This window comes from Leptosomus discolor, chromosome 19 (genome assembly GCF_034619465.1).
Source record: "Leptosomus discolor isolate bLepDis1 chromosome 19, bLepDis1.hap2, whole genome shotgun sequence".
Classification (NCBI taxonomy): Eukaryota; Metazoa; Chordata; class Aves; order Leptosomiformes; family Leptosomidae; genus Leptosomus; species Leptosomus discolor.
In genome coordinates this window covers 2,216,229-2,236,268 of record NC_141409.1, presented here as the reverse complement: position 1 = coordinate 2,236,268, position 20,040 = coordinate 2,216,229, and the positions used below count along the sequence as shown (strand labels likewise).

General features: G+C 47.4%; 1 protein-coding gene across 1 annotated transcript in view; it reads left to right on the top strand.

The window, feature by feature from the left end:
- Positions 1–818: 818 nt before the first annotated feature.
- The window catches only part of RABL6 (RAB, member RAS oncogene family like 6), a 60,053-nt gene continuing 40,831 nt past the window's right edge, over positions 819–20,040 (top strand). Inside the window, exons 1-3 of the mRNA XM_086475551.1 lie at positions 819–948; positions 8,341–8,475; positions 13,919–13,966. Coding sequence (XP_086331677.1) covers positions 819–948; positions 8,341–8,475; positions 13,919–13,966 — 313 coding nt within the window. The remainder of the gene's footprint in view (positions 949–8,340; positions 8,476–13,918; positions 13,967–20,040) is intronic.

Below are 20,040 nucleotides of genomic sequence, written 5' to 3'. Positions count from 1 at the left end.
GCAAGGGTGACCCTAGGTGGGGATTATAGGGGTTAGGGCGTTCACGGGCAGCTACAGAGGTCCCAGGAGGGGGTTACATGGTTTGTGGGGGTCACGGGGGGGGGGGGGGGGGCTGTGAAGCTCACGGGAGGGGATTGCGAGAGTCTGGGGGGAGTCTTGGGGGCTGTGGGGGTCCCGGGAGGGATGGCGGGGTTATGGGGGTCACAGGAAGGGTCCGCGGGGCTCTCGGCAGGGCTCGGTGACAGCGGGCCTTGGGCAGCGGCACGGCGGGTCCTGGGGGTCGGGCCCAGGCGACGGGCGGGCCCCGCCGCCGGCCGCCCTCCGCGCTCCGCGCCCTGTTGGCCCCTGCCGGCCGCCGTAGCCGGCGCCGCGCGCGCCCCGTCCCCCGGCGGCGAGGCGGAAGAGGCAAGATGGCGGCGGCGGCGGGAGCCCCGTGCCGCCTCCGCTCCCCGCGCCCGGCCCCGAGCGGCGGCGCCCGGCGGGGCTAAGCCGCCGCCACGACCCCGCCGCCCCCTTCGCCCCGCGCCGCCCCAGCCCGGGCCATGCCCGGCTAGCGCCCCCTCCCCGGCACACGGCGGGGCCCCGGCTGAGCCCTCTCCCCGCCGCGCCGGGCCGGGCCGGGCCGAGCCCGCACACCTCCGCCCTGCCGAGGGAGGCCCCTCATGGCCGGCCCAGCCCTGCCCCGGCCCTGATTCACCCGTGCTGCCCCCAACCCCGAGCCGTGACCCCCTATGCGCCCCCCGGGGCCGCCCTGCCCCTGAGCCCCGGAGCAGCAGCCCTTTTCCTGGAGGTGGTGGCGCAGGTGTGGGACCAGAAAGATGTTCTCAGCCCTGAAGAAGCTGGTGGGCTCGGACCAGACTGCGGTCAGAGACAAGAATATCCCTGCGGGGCTGCAGTCCATGAACCAGGCTCTGCAGAGGAGGTTTGCCAAGGGAGTCCAGTATAACAGTGAGTCGGAGCCCAGCTTCGGGGGGTCTGTCGGGGGGCACGGCCAGCCCCGGGCGGGAGGCAAGCCGCATCGGTCAGTCCCATCTGCTGCCCCGTAGCGTGCCTGGGGACCCCGGTGGGACTGTGAGATGCGTAGGCTTTCGTTGTGCCTGGTGGTGCTTTTGCCAGTATTTGCCTAAAGGCAAGTTTGCAATTAAATGTTAGAGCTTGCGGAAGCGTGGGAGGAGTAAGGGATGGGAAACTTGTACCTTTCTGTGCGGGACTCGGGAACCTGTGGTGCAGCAGTGTCCTCAGTCAGATGTCCTGAGCGGCTGCCTGCTTTCCGCTGACTGTGGCACAAGAGAGTTCCTTGTAAATCAATTTTTGTCAGTTAAAGCTTCAAGAGAGTAACTCCCCTGAGTGTGTGGGTGACCTTCCCTGCAGCCCAGGATAACGGTATTTATAATTAAGCTCTAGTGGTTATATGATAAGGGTCTGTTGAAAAGCTCTGCCCTGCCAGGCTTTAATAAAAGGTGAGTGATGTATGTCTTTATGTGCCCGTGGTACATAATTTCATTCTGACTCCCTTTTCTGCAACTGATACGTTTGCTCTTCCGTTGGGGAACGTTTTCAGAATTTTTTTCCTTTCAGTGTTGAGGCTTAGGGTTGAGTTTTTCCCTTAAAGCTCAGTAAAGGTTGTTTCTAAAATAATACTTCAGGAGGGCACTGCAAGTGTGTGAAATACATCCCAAAGTAACAGTTGTGAGACAGGGATGGTAGTTATGTCACCCGTGCTGAAAATAGAGACGGTACCAGGGAGCGCTGCGAGTATCAGCCGGTTATGAGGATCCAGGCAGGCAGTGCAGTCAGACTGCAGAAGGCCGAGGGGTTGGCAGTTGGGAGACTGGTTTGTAAACGTGGCACTGAATAGTTTCTGTAAAGGCACATGTGTTGGAGGAATAGAGCTTATGTTGGATCTTCATCTGAAACAGAACGTGAAGGGAGACGTTGGCACTTTGGGGTTTGGGGTTTTTTTTTGCTTTGTTTAGTATTATCAGTAGTGGCTGTGCTTTTGAACTGGTTTTGAAGCTCTGCTTTACTAGGGAGAGCATTTGGTGCCTTTATCCGTAGCACATCCATTAGGTAAGACACTAGCGCCTAATTTAGAAAATTAGTGTCTTAGCAAACATGAATGTGAACAGAAGCATGGTGGTGGTGTTAAGAGACATGATTTGTAGTGAAAGACAGGGGGTAAGGACGAAGCTGCTGTGCCTTGGCATACAGCACTGCGTCGTTAAACACGTACCTGGAGAGCTGCTCGTTAAAGACTGTTGGTCTGTGCAGAGGCTTCGTGCAGCCCACAGAGCAGAACACATCCACGTGCTTCCCCGGGACACCTTTGAGATCAGGTAGCTCATACCAGCTCGTGAATTATGTAGGAGAAAGGAGCTGACTTATCAGCCAGCGAGCGTTTGTGCTGCGGGCGGGCCGGGTCAGCTGCATCCTGCTGGCACAGCAGGCGACGGGGCAGCTCTTTGTTAGGGGCTGGCTGACCGCGCTGTCGGCGACCCTGCGTGGGTACCTGCTCCCACTCGTGCAGCGAGGCCAAACATGCCGGCAGCTGAGCTGCGAGCTGTGGCTTTGCTGCTTTTTGTCTCGTTACTTGAAAGCCTCAGGAAAGCTTTTTTTGGTTTGTGCTCTGTCTTACCAGGATTTGTGTTCCAGTTACTGCTTTCATGTCTGCAATAAAACTGCAGCTTTCTGTCGCTGCCTTAGGGGAAGCTTTCCAGTCTCCATAGTAACTCTTCCCAGGTCGGTGTTATATAATATTTGTAGGAGCTACAGGCAGGCTTACAAAAGGGCTCCGAAGTTCCCTACGTAGCCACGACACTGGGCAGATGGGGGGGTTCCAGCATGGTGGGGTGGTCTCAGTCGAAGGTGGGCCGTGAAGGAACGCCGTTACCAGGGCAGTTGCTCAGGAAGGGCAGAGCTGCAAATCCTGTGCGCTGTCAGTGCTCCTTTCTTGGCAAACACTTGACATTCAGCAGGAGTCCCAAGTGTGTTTTGTAGCCACCGCTAGCACACACAGATCTTTAAACCTCCTCCGTTCACCTGGAGTTGCCAAAACCTGAACCAAAGGGTGCTGTGACGACTGGTTTTATGGAAATGTTTCCTTGCTTTCATAGACCATTACTGGTCGTGAACTGAAGCCTATTTCCTTCCCACAAATACATTTAGTGTGCCAAGAATGCCTTTTGGTCGCTTGCTGATAAAGTGAGCAGCAAATGACCAGGACACAGGCCTTGTCACCCGGCTCTTGTCGCCCTGCTGCGGGGCTCAGAGCGGGCCATACTGTGCCAACCTTCGCGGCTGTCGAGTACATTTCATAACCGGACGGCCCACTCGGTTTGAGGTGATACTGCAGATTGTGGGGTGTTTTAGCGGCACTGAGGATTCCCAGCTCTGGATAGTGTGCACTTCCAAGTTGAACCAAAATGATTTGTTTTGACGGTCTCTCTCCCACTCAGTTAAGTTTTCAAAAGGAGGAGCGTGGCAGACTGGGAAGGTTTAGATTCCTAATGAAAGGAGGAGAGCAAAGGCCAGTGTTAGCCCTTGGCAGCAGTCCCTTCCTCTGCGTGGGACATCCTGTTTCAAAACAAACGCATTCCCAGCACACACACTCATTTACTCTCTTTGTCATCCGCATGGAGCTCCTATGTTTTACACACCGTGGCCCAAATAACACCAGTGTTCCCTGAGTGCTATGGAAGGTACAGAGATGAAGATGGTGTGGGCCTGTACCATGGATGTAATGGCTTGGATCTTTACGGGAGATCACAGTTCCAAGTATGCGGAACCAATCTTTGTGTAAACTTGAGCTTTTTGTCCTGTTTGGGATAGCCTGAACTTGGATCAGGGCTGCTGCATCACCACTCAGGTGGCTGGGCTGGCCCGGGGAGGCTAGCACAGGCCAGAGTGAGTAGGCTCAGTGGAGAGTGAGCAAGGTGGATCTGAGTCCTTTGGCAGTGGTGCTTGTTTGAACAAACTAGGAGACAAATTATAGAAGAAAGTACCAGCACCAGGGTACTCAAACATGAGAGTTTATGTAAGGCAGCGATGGGCAAACAAGAATGAAATGCACGGCTCTGGCTGGGTTGCGCTGGCGAGAGGATTCCCTGGGAGTTACCCGTTGATGGTCAGTGACAGCAGCAAAAGACGTGGAAGTGCTGAAGGTTCCGATCCATCCATCCTGTGCCCCAGAACACAGTACACCTGCTCTGGGCCTCGTTCTTAACACTGCATCCAGCGTGCACAGCGCTGGACAAAACCCCCTGCTGTGTGTGCCTGGAGCAGGGGCAGCTCTCCTGGGGAGCTGCAGGCCTGCCCTCAACAGTCACCGCTGCTGAAATACTGAAGTCGATAGCTCCAAGAATTTCCCCAGTCCCTCCCCTTATTACTTTTCTGCCTAAAATGTGCTTTAAAAGACAAAACTTAATTAATGCCATGTATCCTTTTGGTAAGCATTGTAGTCCTTACTTCTTTTGTGTTGTTATAGAGTAGTAGTTCCCAGGCTCTGACTGTAGGTTTGTTGTTTTCTTTCTTTCCCCAAAGCAAGGCTTCCCCTCTTTCTGCTGCTTTCCACCTCCTCTTGTCTCCTACGGCTGACGCAGGTGTTGGTGCAATAGTGGCAAACCTGCTTTGTCTGCTGTCTGGCCTGCTTCCCCCGGGACGTGTGCTGGGGGGTGTCTGCAGATTAGGTGTGCTACTTTTGGCAGCAGAACCAGCTCAAAGCATTGGAATTGCAGCCTTGTACTCACAGTCCCAAAGACCTTAATGAGGGCGAGGTTATGACCCTCCATACAGGGAATATTAGCAGCAGGGTTTGGGGATCTTTGCTGCAGGGTCTGCAACCATTAGTTGCTGCAGTGTCCTGGAGAAATAGGGGCAGAGCTGGGAATTCCTGATTTCTAGTTCTGGGTTAGTCTGAGACCTGGTCTCTGGGCTTGTATCTTCACTGCTCTGCTTCCATTTCCCCACCTGGAGAATAAAAATCCTTCTGTTTTTCCTGACGCAGTGACAATATGAATACAGTAATGTCTTTAGTTTTTTCCTCACCTCTTGATCTATTCCCCATCCCTACCCTCCTTCCCACAGGTAGTTCTCCCGTCTTTGCTACAAGCCTATGGCTGTTTGCAGTAAGTGCTGATTTAACTTAAAGTCAAATAAGGCAGCAGTTGTTCCTGTCCCGTAGGTAACAGTACTAACCTCACCCAGCGTCACTGGTGCTCTTTCTGCCTTCAGACACGGCCCAGGCCTGTGATGTGCCTGCCTGGCTGTGCCCTGAAGCTCCCTCAGCTCTTCCTGTCTCGCAGATCCCTGTCGTTGAGTAGACCTGCCCCAGCCAACGTCCCAAATACAGATTTTTGTTTTGCTAAAAATGATCTGCATCACCTGCCTTCTTCCTGTTCTGTTTTTAAAGACTTTTTCTTTCTTCAGGAAAAAAGACAGTGAAAACTCATGCACTATGTAGGAGGAAAGAGATCCTAACATGGAGAGTGCTGGAGCTGGAAAGGGCCGTTGGACCTGTTCAAACTGAGCATGTGGTGCCACAAGCACCCTACGTTGATCTAAATGTGAACTGCTCAGGGGTGGGGGTGATCTCCTTGCCACTCCAGCCGTGCCTCCCCTACTGCTGCCCCTACTGCTCATGCAGCTGGGCACTTGAGCTAGAGAAGAAAACTGAAAATGAATAATTTCAGGGTTAGTTTTCAGCCAATTCTGTTCCTTGATCCAGCTCCATGTGTAGCTGCATAAATTACGCTGTTGGCACTAGGAAGGTCATGGGGGAGGTAAGATTGCCCCTTCTGGGGAGAGCTCACAGTGAAGGCTTCGGGGAGTGATCCTGAAAGTGCGCTTTGAGAGCAGCCTGACTATTTAAGGAAGGACTGTTTGTCCCTTGAAACTCAGTGTTTCGGTATCTCATGCTGCACTTCGTGGGGGAACATGTTACAATGGCTCTCAGGTAGGCGGTGAGAGCATTTAGGAAGGCTTGCGTTTTAAAGGGGACAAATGGAACCTCGTTCTGCCTATGCCATGGACTTGCTGCATTAATTCAGAGAAATCAAAGGAATCCTCCATTGATTGTTTCGCCAGTTGTGAGTAGGAGACAGAATCACACCCAGGGCAACAGGAAATGCAGGAAATGGTTTGTTGTCTCTGCAGAGATGGTCTGGGACCTGTAAGTGAAGTCAGTCTGAAAATACTAAGTTAATTTTTGCATTTTAATCCTTTTGCTATTTTAATAAGTAACTTTGTGAAAGAATAAACAGCAGTTCCTCTCAGTGTACAACAACAAAAGCACAGCAGAACGGCAGCACAAAATTTCACCAGACAGAACTCTTCCAGTGCCTTTGTATATGTTTTACCTTAAACTTTTCTCTGAAATGCCTGCAGTAACACCTGAGTTACCACAGAAGGCAGCCTTCAGTCTCAGATTTCCTTGCCCAAATGATGATGCACAACCTAATGCTAATCACCCGCGTCTGCCATTAGGTGTCTCCAAGTGGCCCATTTTCTAGGGGATAATAGCTCCTATTCAAAATGCAAGCATCAAAATTCTGTTCGAGTCGGCTTACGTTTCCCAATAGCCTTGTGGTTGCCACTTGAAGCGAGGATGGCATTTAAAAAAAAAAAAATCCCATAACATAACAGAAAATTCAGAAAACAACATACTGTTTTGAGAAAGAGCAAGGTAACATTAGGGTTGACCCTGGAAAATTCATGACATTAATTGCTACAGAAGTTCCTTTGCGGGGTTATGTATGGTTAGTGGTATTTTGGACGCTTCCTTGGGAGGGTTTGAATGAGTTTCTCTGTTGCCTGCCTTTCCTTGCTGCAGGTACAAGCACACTTGCACGAGGACAGGCAGGAGGTGGTAGATGAGCTGTGAGGCCGGTTGGTGGAAGTGGAGCTGTTGTGCCTTTACGCGAGACTGCCACTCCTGAGGATGCCTTTGCCGAGTGCCCTCGGTACACCCGCACCCAAAACCAGCTGAGGGCTGGCTCCTGTGGCAGAGCCTGGCCCTCTGGCATGCGCAGCACCCACAGAGATTCAGTTTCTCTTGGTTTTATTTCACTGTTATTTAAGTGAATTTATGTTCCCAAAGAGGCATGCCCAGTTTGTTTCTAATGCATGTAAGATAGACTGATTTTGATTTAATTTCAATCAAAGTGTGGCCATCAACAGGGAGAGTTTGGTGAATTTATTGGGGGTGGTTTGAGATAGGTCCCTGGGAGTGTAAACTGTCTTGCCCCTTGTCCCTACTGAGGATTACCTCTCCACTGGAGACCATCTGGGCTGTGGGCTGGAGCAGCCGAAGAGCGATACACAGCCTTGTTCTGCTTCCCCAGAAAAGAGGATGCAGCCTCAGTGCAAGAGCTGGGGAGAGCTGGGAGCGATGACAGCTTAACTCTGCAGAGATGTTCACCAGAAGCTGCCTCAGCTCTCCCAGCGGCACCACAGGAGAACCGGTGCCAGGGTGCAGAGTCACACCCCTGTGGGATGTGGGGAGCAGCACCTCTGACACAGGACTCTGCCTGATCGGCTCGGCTGAGAACTGGTCCTTGAGCTTTCAGTAGACGGCTGGGTCTAGGAAGTGAGTAGGGGGCTGAGGAGATAAGGAGGCCTTGTTGCTCTCTACAGCTGCCTGGAAGGAGGTGTAGTGAGGTGGGGGTCGGTCTGTTCTCTCAAGTGACAAGTGACGAGAGGAAATGGCCTCAAGTTGTGCCGGGGAGGTTTAGATTGGACATGAAAAATTTATTCCCCAAAAGGGTTGTCAAGCACTGGGCCAGGCTGCCCAGGGGAGTGGTGGAGTCACCATCCCTGGAGGTATTTAGAAGACGTGTAGGTGTGGTGCTTAGGGACAGGGTTTAGTGGTGGGCTTGGCAGTGCTGGGTTAACAGTCGGACTTGATGATCTTGAAGGTCCAACAAAATGATTCCATGATTCTGTTTTCTCAAGGAATGAGAAGTGTTTAAGGAGAAACGGGAGTGATAGAGGAGGTGATAGAAGAAGACTGGCATAAAAGGCTGGTGAAGGAACAGCGTGTGGCAGAGTGGGAGTGAGGGCTAGGCAGGAGGATGGAAGCAGCAGAGACTTAGCTGGCTGAAGCTGTGCAGATTCTGAAGACTCAGTCTTGGTGTTGGCTCTTTCTGCTGAGCTGGCGTGAGTAGCTGAATAAAGACTAATTTTAATGACTGAGGCTCGTGTTTTTTAACAAACCCCATCATGCTTGTGTAATATGGGAGAACTAATTACATCTGAATAATGCTTGCAAAAAGTTAACATGCTTTTCACAGCATCCTTTGATTCGTTTTTAATCAACTTTATTTGTCTGCTTGCTCTTTTCCCCAGTGAAAATTGTCATCCGAGGGGACAGGAACACTGGGAAAACCACACTCTGGCACCGACTGCAGGGAAAGAAATTTATTGAGGAATATATTCCAACTCAGGAGATCCAAGTCACCAGCATCCACTGGAATTATAAAAGTAAGATGGAAGAGGGTGGAGGGAGTGACAGTCATGGGACAGTGCCTTGGGGGTAGAAATTCCACTGCAGCCTCTTTGCTTCTTTCATTTGTGTCTGCTTGGGAGATAAAATGGACTCTCATCACTCTTGTTGTTATAATTTATTATTCACAGTTTCTCAGTCATGTTTTTTTTACTCAGAAACTATGTGTTGTAAGTGCTAAAGGATAGGTCTTTGGAAGCTGCAATTCAAGGGAAGTGTTTAATACATGATCCAAAAGATTTGAAATATTTGTGATATGCTTGATTTGTTAATGAAAACAGGTTTATTATGGAAAACTGTCTCTGAGGCGAACCCTGCTTTTAGTGTTACCATGTTGCGTAGAAGTGAAGAGCATGGCCCAAACTAGTTTCTTACTGATTAAAATATAAAGAGTGTCCTGTAACTGGTGAAGGTGATGTTTCAAAAATGAATGTAGTAATAATAACTCGAGGCTGACGTACTGAAGCACAGAAGTATCTTATCAGTAGCATTTTTTTAAGTGCTTGTTTGAGTCTGAGAGATGAGGTGTGATTTCCACCCCCCCATCTGCTCTGGCAGTATAAAGTGGCTGTGAAAGCCCTGGGCCTCGCCTGGAGAAGACGCTGCAGGCACTGCAATTGCGTAAGGCTGTGATTCAACAGTGTTTGAAGTCCAGCTTTCAGGTTCCTGATCAAAAATGCCCCAGCCTTGCAGGGTGAACTACTGATTCAGTATGAACTTGCTCTGTAAGACCGATTGTACTTTAAAACAAAGGTCAGCAGTTAGTTTGCCATTATCAGACATTGTCCATCTGCTCCACTCTGACCTTTTATTGAATCGGGCACTCTGTCTTCTCACAGCTGGAAAAAAACCCCTTGCAGTTTGGGTGAACACCAAATTGGGTGCTTTGTCTAATTCACCAATCCAATTGGTATTGCTGGATGATATCATGATGCCCAAGTCTCCAGATAATGATCACGGAGCTACAGTGTGTGTTCACCAGCAGTCAGCGCTGGGACAGTGCTCTCTCTGTTGCCTTCACAGGCTGCAGCGCAAGGAGAGCGAGCAGATCCCGCTGCTGCACATTCAAGGGGAGCTGGTAACCAGAGTTGGGGAGACTGGTGCCCTTAGGAAGACAGGTGTCCATCTGTGTGAGTCAGCTCTGTTGACACAGGTTGAAGAAGTTTATAAGGACAGATGGTTGTGATTTGCCTTGGATGTGGGAGGGAAACAGGTTGTCCTTGCTCAGTGCAACCGGCAGCATTCTCTCATTCAGGATCGGATGTTGAGCTAAGCCTGGTGTCACATGTTTTCAGATTCTTTCCGAGGACTCTCTGTATTTTAGCTGTGCCATCCTTCCCCCATACTCCTCTTCCTCTCTCTCAGAATATCTGCACATCGGTTATTGATGTGCGAACACAGAGCTTACAGGTTGTTTGGATGATGGAAGCTCTCTCCAAAATCAAACTTGAATGCTTCAGCCTGAACAGACTTAGATCAGAATAAGAACTGAAATACCTGTTTCTTAGATATCCAAGTCTAAAGAGTGTACTGAATGTTAGTTGTGGTTTTCTGCAGTGTCATGGGTAAAAACTTGTATTACCTGATCAGCGCAGGTAGTACAAGTGCTGTTTGTAAATACAACCTGGGAGTCTGGCATTTAATTGCCAAGAGGCTTAGTGGTACCTGATTGGTTTTGTGAACACGAACAGGTACACAAAATGCTGCGGACAGGTTTTTGTATGCGTGCAAAAAATTGTTTGGAGAAAGATACAGTAATTGTTGTGTTTCTGCATGTTTTAGGGACTGTGTGTTTTTTTTACTGAGCTGAGGCATAGGCACTGGCATTTTCAACATGGGTGCGATCCTGGGGTAGAAAACGGCTACCCCTGAGGCTGGCGTTGGCTGTACGTGGGTAACTGCGGGTGTATGTGTTATTTCTAGGGCTTGGTTCTAACAGTGATGTGATATGGCTCTGTAAGCCTGCTGGTTAGAGTTGACAGCAATGTGTACATACGGTGACGGACTTTTCTCAAGGTGGTGTTGCTAGTCTAAATATCTAGAAGGCTGTACATGAAATCATAGCTTCCATTTGTGGTTTTTTATATTGTAAAACACTATTACTTTCTTAGTAAGAATTTCCAGCAGTATGGGAAATTCTCCATTGACCTACTTAAAACTTGCTTTAAACAACAACTCCATTTTTAAAAAATATTATAAGGTATGTTTCCTGCAGTGAAAACTTTCTATCCAAGGTGGGTGATATGGGTGCTCTGAGAAATTGGCTCAGATCTAATTACCACCCTGTTGGCTCAGTTAATCTGTAGAGGAAAAATAAAGTTTGTTTTTCCTGTGATCACGCTCTCAAGCTACCTTGAATAAACATTATGAGGTAGTTGGCAGCAAATATTTACGGATGTTAATTAAATCGCTGTCAAATATTGAAGGATTCTTACATTGCCTGGTATTAGAAGATTTACATTTTAAATGTGAAACATACCACCTTGTCATGTCTTCAGAAATTTTTTACTGGAGGAATTAATAAAGGTAGAAGAATTTGAGTTATTTCTTCCTACTCAGATTGAACAAAATTACTTTTCTGTGCCAATTCTCTCTGTAATGGATATTTGTAATTTTTGTGTCCAAGTAAGGAGTTACCTACCATTCCTGACTCTAATGAATGTTTTTTTAGATTATGCTAGTCACCAATTTTATCCTCTGTTTGGCAGGCTCAGAAAGGGAATCTGAAATAAAAATTGACAAATGCTTTTGTTCAAATACTTTGAAAGCTTTATAAATGGGTGTGAGGAATGGCAGAGCTGCTCTGCTCTGTAGCATTTGTGATCTGAAGCTTATGAAGAGAATCGTGTCATTGCATACAGTAAAAATGTCTGAGGGCCTGTGAATTCCTGGTGATGAACTCACCCATAAAGCAATAAATTGTTTTTTTTTTAAATGAGCTTTCTTGCAATTGGAGTCTTCTCACACCTCTCCACCATTTTCTGTGAAAGCAATGTCTTAGTGTGCCACCCGCTACAGAGTACTTAGCCAAAGAGCAACTGAGAAGAGATTTTGTGTGGTTTGATCCAGGGTTTATGCTAATCCAAGTTACAGAGTTAAAAGGATGAATTGGCACTCTTTTTTGCTGCAACATGCCTTCCAAAGCCATTAAGGTGAAATGCTGCTCTGTGTGAGTCATACCAAAGCCAACACAGCAGCACTGAAGTAATTACCCTCTTGTGTGTTCAGGATAATCAGGAATGAAGCTGGTGATGAAAAGGAAGAACTTACTGGCTACGAGCTAGCAGGAGCACTGCTGCTAACAGGAGGAAAACCCATGTGGAAAAATGGTTTTCTTGGATCTTGTGCAGTTGGTTTCTTTGTGAAATTCTGTGCTTCCCCTCAGATAAAAGGGTGTAGAGCAGGTCTTAGGGGGTCAAACGCTTCAACTCCTCAGCCATCTGGGAGTGTTGCTGCTCAGCAGGGTGTCAGCACTGCGCAAATTACTCCTAGAAGAACAAATCTTAACTGAGGGTGCGTTTGGTGTTAGGGTGAGGAGGTGGAGATCTCTGGAGCTCGTGAGCCAAGTCCCAGTGCTAGGTACCAGGTCACCTCCTAGGGGAGCGCTGCACGTCACCCCAAAGGCTTACTGTTCTGAAACGGGGTTCCAGCTTCTCTGCAGAAGCCCCTTGTTAATGTGCTTATGTGCCGCTTCACGTGGCACTGCTGGAAGGAACGAGCAGCCCTCTGGACTCCTCCTGTGCCCCTGCAAAGTTTGCTGTCGGAGAAAGGAAAACACCTCCTGTCCTTTTGCAGAAAGTCCTGATGTTGAAGGGCACCAGGATGGACTTTGCTGGTCTGTCCATCCCCTTGTCCTTCAGGGACAGCAGCAGCACTGCCAGTCCCAGCTGCAGGCTGTGAATTTGGGGACAGACCTCCACTAGCTGATCTGTGTCCCAGCACCTGCAGGGTCACGGCACGCCCTGAACGGCCCATGGACTGGAGCAGCCCATGTCCCAGGGAGAGCACCCTGCTGTGCCAGTGCCTGGGTGCAAGTAGCCGGACGTACCGTGGGGTGCCAGGCCAGTGAGTGATGGGGAGCGGTTGGGCTTCAGCCCTACCTGGCTTGATGGTCTGTAGAAAGAGTCAGGGACAGAATTAATTTGGGGAGTTTAATTGTTTCAGCAGAGGTTTTAGGACTGCAGGCTGCTGTACACCTGTCCTGTTTTCAGTCCCATCTGAGCCTGTGATGCACTGGCAGGGCTGAGCCTGGGCAGGTCTGTCCGTCCTGTGCCCCCTGCCCTGCTGGCAAAGCAGAAGAGAAGTGGGAGATGCTATGAGGAAAAACAGGCTGATTTTGCTTCATGCATAAATGTAAAAAAGGATCTTTCTCCAGAAGCAGAGGATCAAAGTTTTCCTTTATTCATAATCTGTCTTTACAGTATTTTGAAACATTTAAGTTAAGCCAACAGTGAATTCTGTAGAGGAAATGTTTCCTGCCTTGACAGTGATGCTTAGCTGAGTTCTCATGCCATCCTATGAGATTTACTTTCTGCTCTGAGACATTATCCTCCTTTTCTGTGGCTTTATGTTCAGAGCTGCTGCAAGTACAAGCTTTTGCTTGGTAGCCTATAGCATTTCAAAAAGCAGCTGTTTCTTGGAACAACTTCCTGAAGGTCGGACTGCTTACCTGGACGCAACAGCAACATCTAACCAATCCCTCGTGCTGCCTGAAAGTTAAGCTGCTAGCTGTCAGCCTGGCAGTGGTGTCTGTGTAGTTAGAATTTTGCTTGTCTTGCTTCAGATTTTAGCAACTCAAATACATGTTGCTGCTTATAATTTACTGCATGCTGCAGCTCGCTAAGAGGCAGCATTGCTGGTGATATCTTACTTTTCACAAAATGCAACTTGAAATTTGCAGAGGGAATGGATTTCCGTAGCCACAGGACTGTCTGCACTGTTTGTCACGTTTACATGGAATTGGTATTAGGAAGGTTGATCTTCCTTAAACCTGTGTCTTCCTTTTTTTTTTTTTTTTTTGAGCTGTACGCCTTGCTTATAGACCAGGCTTTATTCTCCAAACGAAATTTGTATCTTTTTTGAAAGAATGTGGAAACTTCTGTATGTTAAGAAAAGAATCTACACAACATGTTTATAACATGCTTCAAAACTGACATGAAACATCAAGGAAATCTAACTATCACTTATGTGACTAAGAGTCCTTGAGAAGTTCTCTAGCACAGTTCTGGTCTACAGCGTGGACCTTTAACAGCGGCTGCCTTCTTGTCGTGTTTGGGTTGTCTTTGAGCTCACTCAGGAATTACTTGTCTGTTGAGATTCACCTACTCTGACCATATTGGCTTTGGCTTTCTATGGTGAGCATTGAGCGTCGGTCATTTTACTGAAACCTTCTAACACTTTGTGTTCTTATTGTGCTTCTAGCCACTGACGATATTGTGAAAGTTGAAGTCTGGGATGTAGTTGACAAAGGTAAGATTTATACCTTCCTTTCTGATGCAGACCCATTGTTCTTTCTCAATTTTAATCAAAAACTGATGTGGAATTCAGAAATACCTACTTACTTCTACTTTAGAAAAAGATCTGTTCTTATTTTTTTTCAAGTGCATGGATGTTACTTCCTGAAAAAATACGGAGAGAGGAGTCTCCTGTGCTAGAGCCCATAATTTGGGACCTTTCCCATTCCAGAAGCAGTTGTTTCATGTGCTTCGTGACAAAGGAAAGAGCCTGCCTGCTTAGTGTGCTCAGCTTCTCTCAACTTTGTAATAAACTTCATCTTCTCTCCTTTATAGTTTATATGTGTTTAGACAGCTACTGAGTTCTTTGTTCTGTTTATAAAAGTTCTTGCCAAGCTGTTTTTGTAAATGAATGCTATTGTTAAATTGGTAAAATGTTATCTGCAGTGAATAATGTATGCAGGAGGGAAGGATAAAAGAGAGGCCAATTACTTAAATTCACTTAGGACAGAAAATGCAATATATTTAATCCAAAATCTGTCCTAAATGCTTAGCCAAGAAGCATTGCAATGTATAAATACATTTTTCATTATTTTTCAGTATTTGTCACAGCATAAAGTCCTATTGTGTAAAAAATCAAAACAACCCCCAAAACACATGTGAAGACGCAATCTGGATGCAGTGCAAATCTGGGTGCAGTGGCATCTGTTCCTAGAAGGGGTTGGGGTTCAGATGTAAATCTTAACAGCCCAGTCTGTAGCCCCAAATGCAGATATCGTTTGGCTTTTAAGAGGCGTTTTGTATCAGCCAGGCTCCTGGTTTGAAGTGCCAGTCTGGTCAGGAAAGAAGCTCTGCAAGTCAGTGTCTCCTGCTCTGTGGGTTGTGCTCCTTCTTTGTGTGCTTCTGTCAGTCAAATCTGTCGACCACAGTCCTTGAAACTTAAACTTTTCTGGTTTGGCTGCTGCTGCCTTTCCTGCAGCCTTAGCTGGGATCTGTGCTGGCCCGCGCTCCTCAGCAGAGCTGCATCCGAGGTGCGCTGCCTCCGCTGTACCCCCTGTGCGACCCACACGTGCACTCACGCCGAAAAATAAGGAGATAAGTACAGTAGGGAGTGGGAAAGGGAGAAACGTAACTTTTCACGTTAGCTAAATTGTATTAAAATAGTAAAAAAAAAAAAGGAAAGATAATTAAAGATAGGGAGCTCTACTTCAGATGCATAATGGAGCCTTTAGGTTAAACTTGAGCCAATAACTCTAAATGAAAACCCTGGGTGCTTTTTCTCTTTATTCTTTCAAACCCCGGTTTTCACAGTGTAGACAAAACCTCACTTAGGCCAGAGTTGCTGCTGAAGTCAGGCTGATTACAGTTTGGCTTTCAGATCCTGGGATAACATCTGCAGGGCTGGAATCTGAGCAAAACATCTGTTTTCTCGCTGCCTTGCAACTTTGGTATGAATAGATAGATAGTTAATTTGGGAATCATGTGGTTCCAGCATTTATTTCTGTGAATAGCTTCTCTGAGCAGTCATCTTCTCAACTAGAGACTTGTCATTTTTTTTGGCGAAACGGATCAGATTTGGTATGTGCAGATGTTGATAACAGCTCTTCTGATACCGCTTCCCTTTCTGACAGTGGAGCATGTGTTAGAAGTCTCAAGGGACTCTTCTCTCCGCTTTATATTCTTTTGAAATAAAATTGATTCTGTTATCCCTACTTATGGACCACAGATACTTATTTTTATGTAATCAAATGCACTTAATCAATATAGTGTGAAAATTCAGGTCGTCATGATGTAACAAAATCAAATCTTTTCCTATTGCTGTAGCTTTGCTGGTTCTTGATAAGTACAACTTTAGGAAAATGTGCAAATTAGCCATTAAGAGCTTGCTCTTATCTAACTTTTGTCTTAATGTTATCTCATGGTATTTTTGTTCTTCCTTCTGCATGCTTAGGACAAAAATTCCTCCTGCGTGATGCTTTTGGTGAGAGTGACACTAGTCTAGACTGTAGACTTTTAGTAGTGAAGTGTCCAGCGCTGCTGCAGTGTAGTGCTGACAAGACCTGATCCTCCTTTTTCTCCTTGCCTACCAGGTCCTGGCTAATGTGCATATTTAGAGTTGTGCAGAATGCTGCGTTTATCAGGCTGGATTTGAAACTGCCAAAAATGCGTGTTCTGAACATGCATTTCAACATCGTTACTTTCCAGGCTAAATTTTTTTGTCAATGTTTCCCTGTTTTGGAAGAATTGTTCCTTGTTAGAGAAAATTAATGAGACCTCTATTTAAATTAAGATGTTTGAAAATGTATTGAAAGGGTGTAGCAAGACTGCCTAAAAGATGTATCCGTAAACTGCAGTTTCCAACTTTAGTCTTGTAAAGCAGCTTTGGCCTCTTCTCTGCTGTGCAGCGCTGCCATTCTTGGTGGGAACATGCACAGGAGGATTTGGGGAAACTCAAGAAGTTGCACCCTGAAAAACTTCATGTACATTTTTGCACTGAAGTTAAACGTGGGTTTACTAAGTGGTGTTTCTCCTCGCGCTTGCCAGCAGCGTGCTTCCCCGTCCTTGTTAGTTCAGCAGCCTGCTTTGATTTTTCCCTCCAGACAGTTTTAGGAATGCAGGAGGCAGCGCTGTGGGCCCTGCCTGGCTGGTGCCTTGGTGTCAGCTGTTCAGTGTGTGGATGGTCGGTTGGAAGTGTGGGGAGACTTGTTGTGAAAGCTTAAAACCTGTGAGGTTGGTTAGTGCGCTGAGGAGGAGATGGCAACCACTGCACTGTACCGCTCCTCCTGCCTTTTCCTTGACAGTTTGGGATTTCTTTTCTTTAATGTGCAGGCTCACTGGAGTACAGACTTCCCTGCAGCCTTCTGCATTCTCCTTGGGCCTGCCCAGAGACGGGGCTCGTTTGTGTAATGATACCATTTGTTAAAATCTTAACGAGCAGAGCCTGCCCCCAGCTAAGGATTGTATTGAATTTTGTGTGTAGTAAACACCGTCTCCTCTGCTGCCCTTGAATTAATGGAACATAGGAAAGAAATCCGTCAGCACAAGTCACAGTCCCGGCTCATCTGCCTGGCTTTGCAGCAAGTTGTGTAACTGCTGCAGGTCATAAAGCTGTGACAGATCCTAAATGCAATGAAGCCGCTTGGATGCAGGTGATTCAAGAACAGTTTGGGTCTCCTGTCTTGTAACTTCTGCTGGGTTGGTTCCTGCTTCTTTGCCTATGCACTAACTGAAGGGAGCAAATCATATTTTTTTTTCTGTCGCTCACAAAATAGCATAAACTCCTTTCCTCATACTGGAGATTCCTTTCCTCTCCCTGCCCCTTCACCCCTCTCCCTCCCAGAGGTGTGCTGCAAGGGGCAGGATAGCTCAGGCTTAATATTTCTGTTATTTTCAGTTGTCATAAGTTGGGCAGCCCTGAGGATGCAAACATTCTAGACGTGTGTTTTTGAATAGTGAACAGAAGCATCTGCCTCGCACTGTGGACAGCATTTCTTGGCAAGCTGTACTGAATCCCTGCTGCCCTGCAACAAAACTGATGGTACACAGAGGTGCAGAGGCTCTCAGGTGCTGGCCGCGAACCCAGGCTTCTGGTGTTCAGTACGAACTGTTGTGTAGACTTGTGGACACTGCTGCAAGGTTATTTGGTTTCAGGGTTGCTGTTATGCCTGTAAATACGGAGCAGTCATCGTTCTAGGCAGAGGAGCTCAGCAATTGCGACGTGAAGGCCCTTGCTTTCTAACTGAGGCTCCTAGATTACACATCAGTGCAACCTTAAAGACAGGACCTCGTAACAACACAATCTTCATTGTGCACTTGCCTTTACAGGCTGAATTGCATCTTTTCACTACATACATCTTGTCTTCCTCTGGCTCATCCTGCAGTTTTCATTCCAAAAATAGATGCTGTGCATGAGTATGTGTACACATGCGCTTTTCAGCTCTGTTACTCCTTTGTAGGTGACCTCCTTTACAGCAGTATCAGCATCATGTATGGATATTACTCATTCCTCTTGATACACACAGAAAGCCACAAGTGGGGAGAGGTGTGCGAGCCTTCTATTCAGTCTCAAAGCGTTGGTTGTAAATGTGTCAGGTTGGAAAGACACCTTGATTGCTCAGGATGGGAGGAACTATGAGGAGTATTTGTGGTTGCTTGGGCTTCTGTTTTAATAACTAGAAATTCGGGTCATGCCAAGCATAATTTAGCAGTAACTACAGAAACAGTGATGTTTTGATACTCGGGGAAGCCACACAAATGCCACTGACTTGAAATGAATTTAATTGACATGGGAAAAGGCATGTACGTCCTAGACATCCCACACCTTCAGTTGCGCTGGGAAAAATCAGAGCCCGTTCTCAGATCCTCCAGGGAAACTCGTTGCGTGGATGGGCAATGGTGAAGATCAATATTTCTGTGACTTTCAGCTGTCAACAGTAAGATGACATGATGGGGGCAAACATTTTGTGGTGGTGCACAGGAGCACCCACCAGACACGCTGTCAGGGCGTAGGGACTGCAATCTCCTGCTGTACCCTGCAGCATGAAAACTTTAATGAATAACTCTGTATTTCGGAACTATCTATCCTTGACCTGTATGCAAAAGGGATGAAACACTTTCTTTCGCATTCAGCATCTGGCAGAACCATGAGTTTTACAAGTAGTTGTTCCACGTTAGTCAGCAGAGTTGAATAGTTGTCAGAACCTGGTTTGGTCCCCAGTGTTGCAGAGTCTTTTAAAGAGTCAATGGGAGGTTTTTTTGCGGGTGCATCCAAGCTGCCAACGCATTCTGTTGTCAGTGACACAGGGAATTTCGAGAAATTACGAGAAAGAATTCCAAGTCACTGCCATTGTAACTCGTCATTATTTAGACTGGGAAAACGGTGAACAAGTTAATTCAGAAGTACAGTTCTTCATTGCTGTCAGTAACATCTGGAAGATATTTGCTATCTGTAAAACATAACTCCAGATCTTGCTGGGTTATGCATCGCACAGTGCTCATCATTTGAGAATACTCTGGAAACTGTTGTGCACAGATAGAGTTTAAACAATATTGGGGGGGGGGACACAGATTTTTTCATGGTATGTCTGCAGTAAACTTCTTTGGCAGTAGGTCAAAGAAGATGCCCTCCCTCTTACCTGTTGAGACTCCTGGCAATCCTTAGTGCCAAGTGTCTACTCCAGAAAATCATGTTAGTTGATTGCCACTCTGCTAATTTTAGGTACAGATCCGTGGTGTCATACTTCTCTGTCTGCTGCGGTTGCAGGCTTTAAGATTTGGAACCATGATTACGGTGTAACTGATGTAATGCAAAATTTTCAGGGAGCCTGAGGTTTAAAAGCACCAACTCCTTTTCTGGGAGTGCTGAGTCAAATGCCAGCGGTACTTTAAAATGCCAGTTTGTGAACTTTCCCAGTGCTTATTGAAGCTGTAAGAAAAGGGAGATGTCTTAAGGGGTCTGCCCTTTAAGTACAAGGCCTGTGTTTTAGTGTGTGCCTTAGAGGAAGCAGATGAGTTGGAGAGAAACCTGTAGATTCCTCCAGATGGGGTTGTGTCTGTGGGTCTGCAGGGCAGGTCTCTATAGTGGTTTTCTAGTGTCTCCTCCAAGCATTCAGCCTGTTGCCTCTTGCACTTCCCTGTGATCTTGATCAGACTTTTACCTCTCCTCTAGCTTGTTTTTGTGTGCGTGTGGCTGGAGCCTGTGGCGTTGGGTGGTGCCTCTGGAGGATTTCCCTTTGGCACCATCGCTGGTGATGACCAGACCTGACCCCCTGGCTCTGGCCTTTCATGCACGTGTAGGCCACCTCTCCTCTGCTCCTCCACAGCCCCCTTGCCCCAGATCATTTGATTTTGCTTGGGTTTCCCCTTATGTAAGTTCTGTCTGTCTTTTGGCTCTTAAATTCTTGTAGTCTCCTGCCACTCCTTTTTTTTGGTCACCAGTCACCCCAAAGCACCCGATGGGCTCGGGGGTCCCATTTCTTTACAAGACTGCTTGCTTCAGGTCAGTGACACAGCGATGTCATAGTGTCTTTCGGGAAGGCCACATCTGTAGTTGTGCAGTACAGTCGTAGCACCCCTACAATTTTTTGCTTC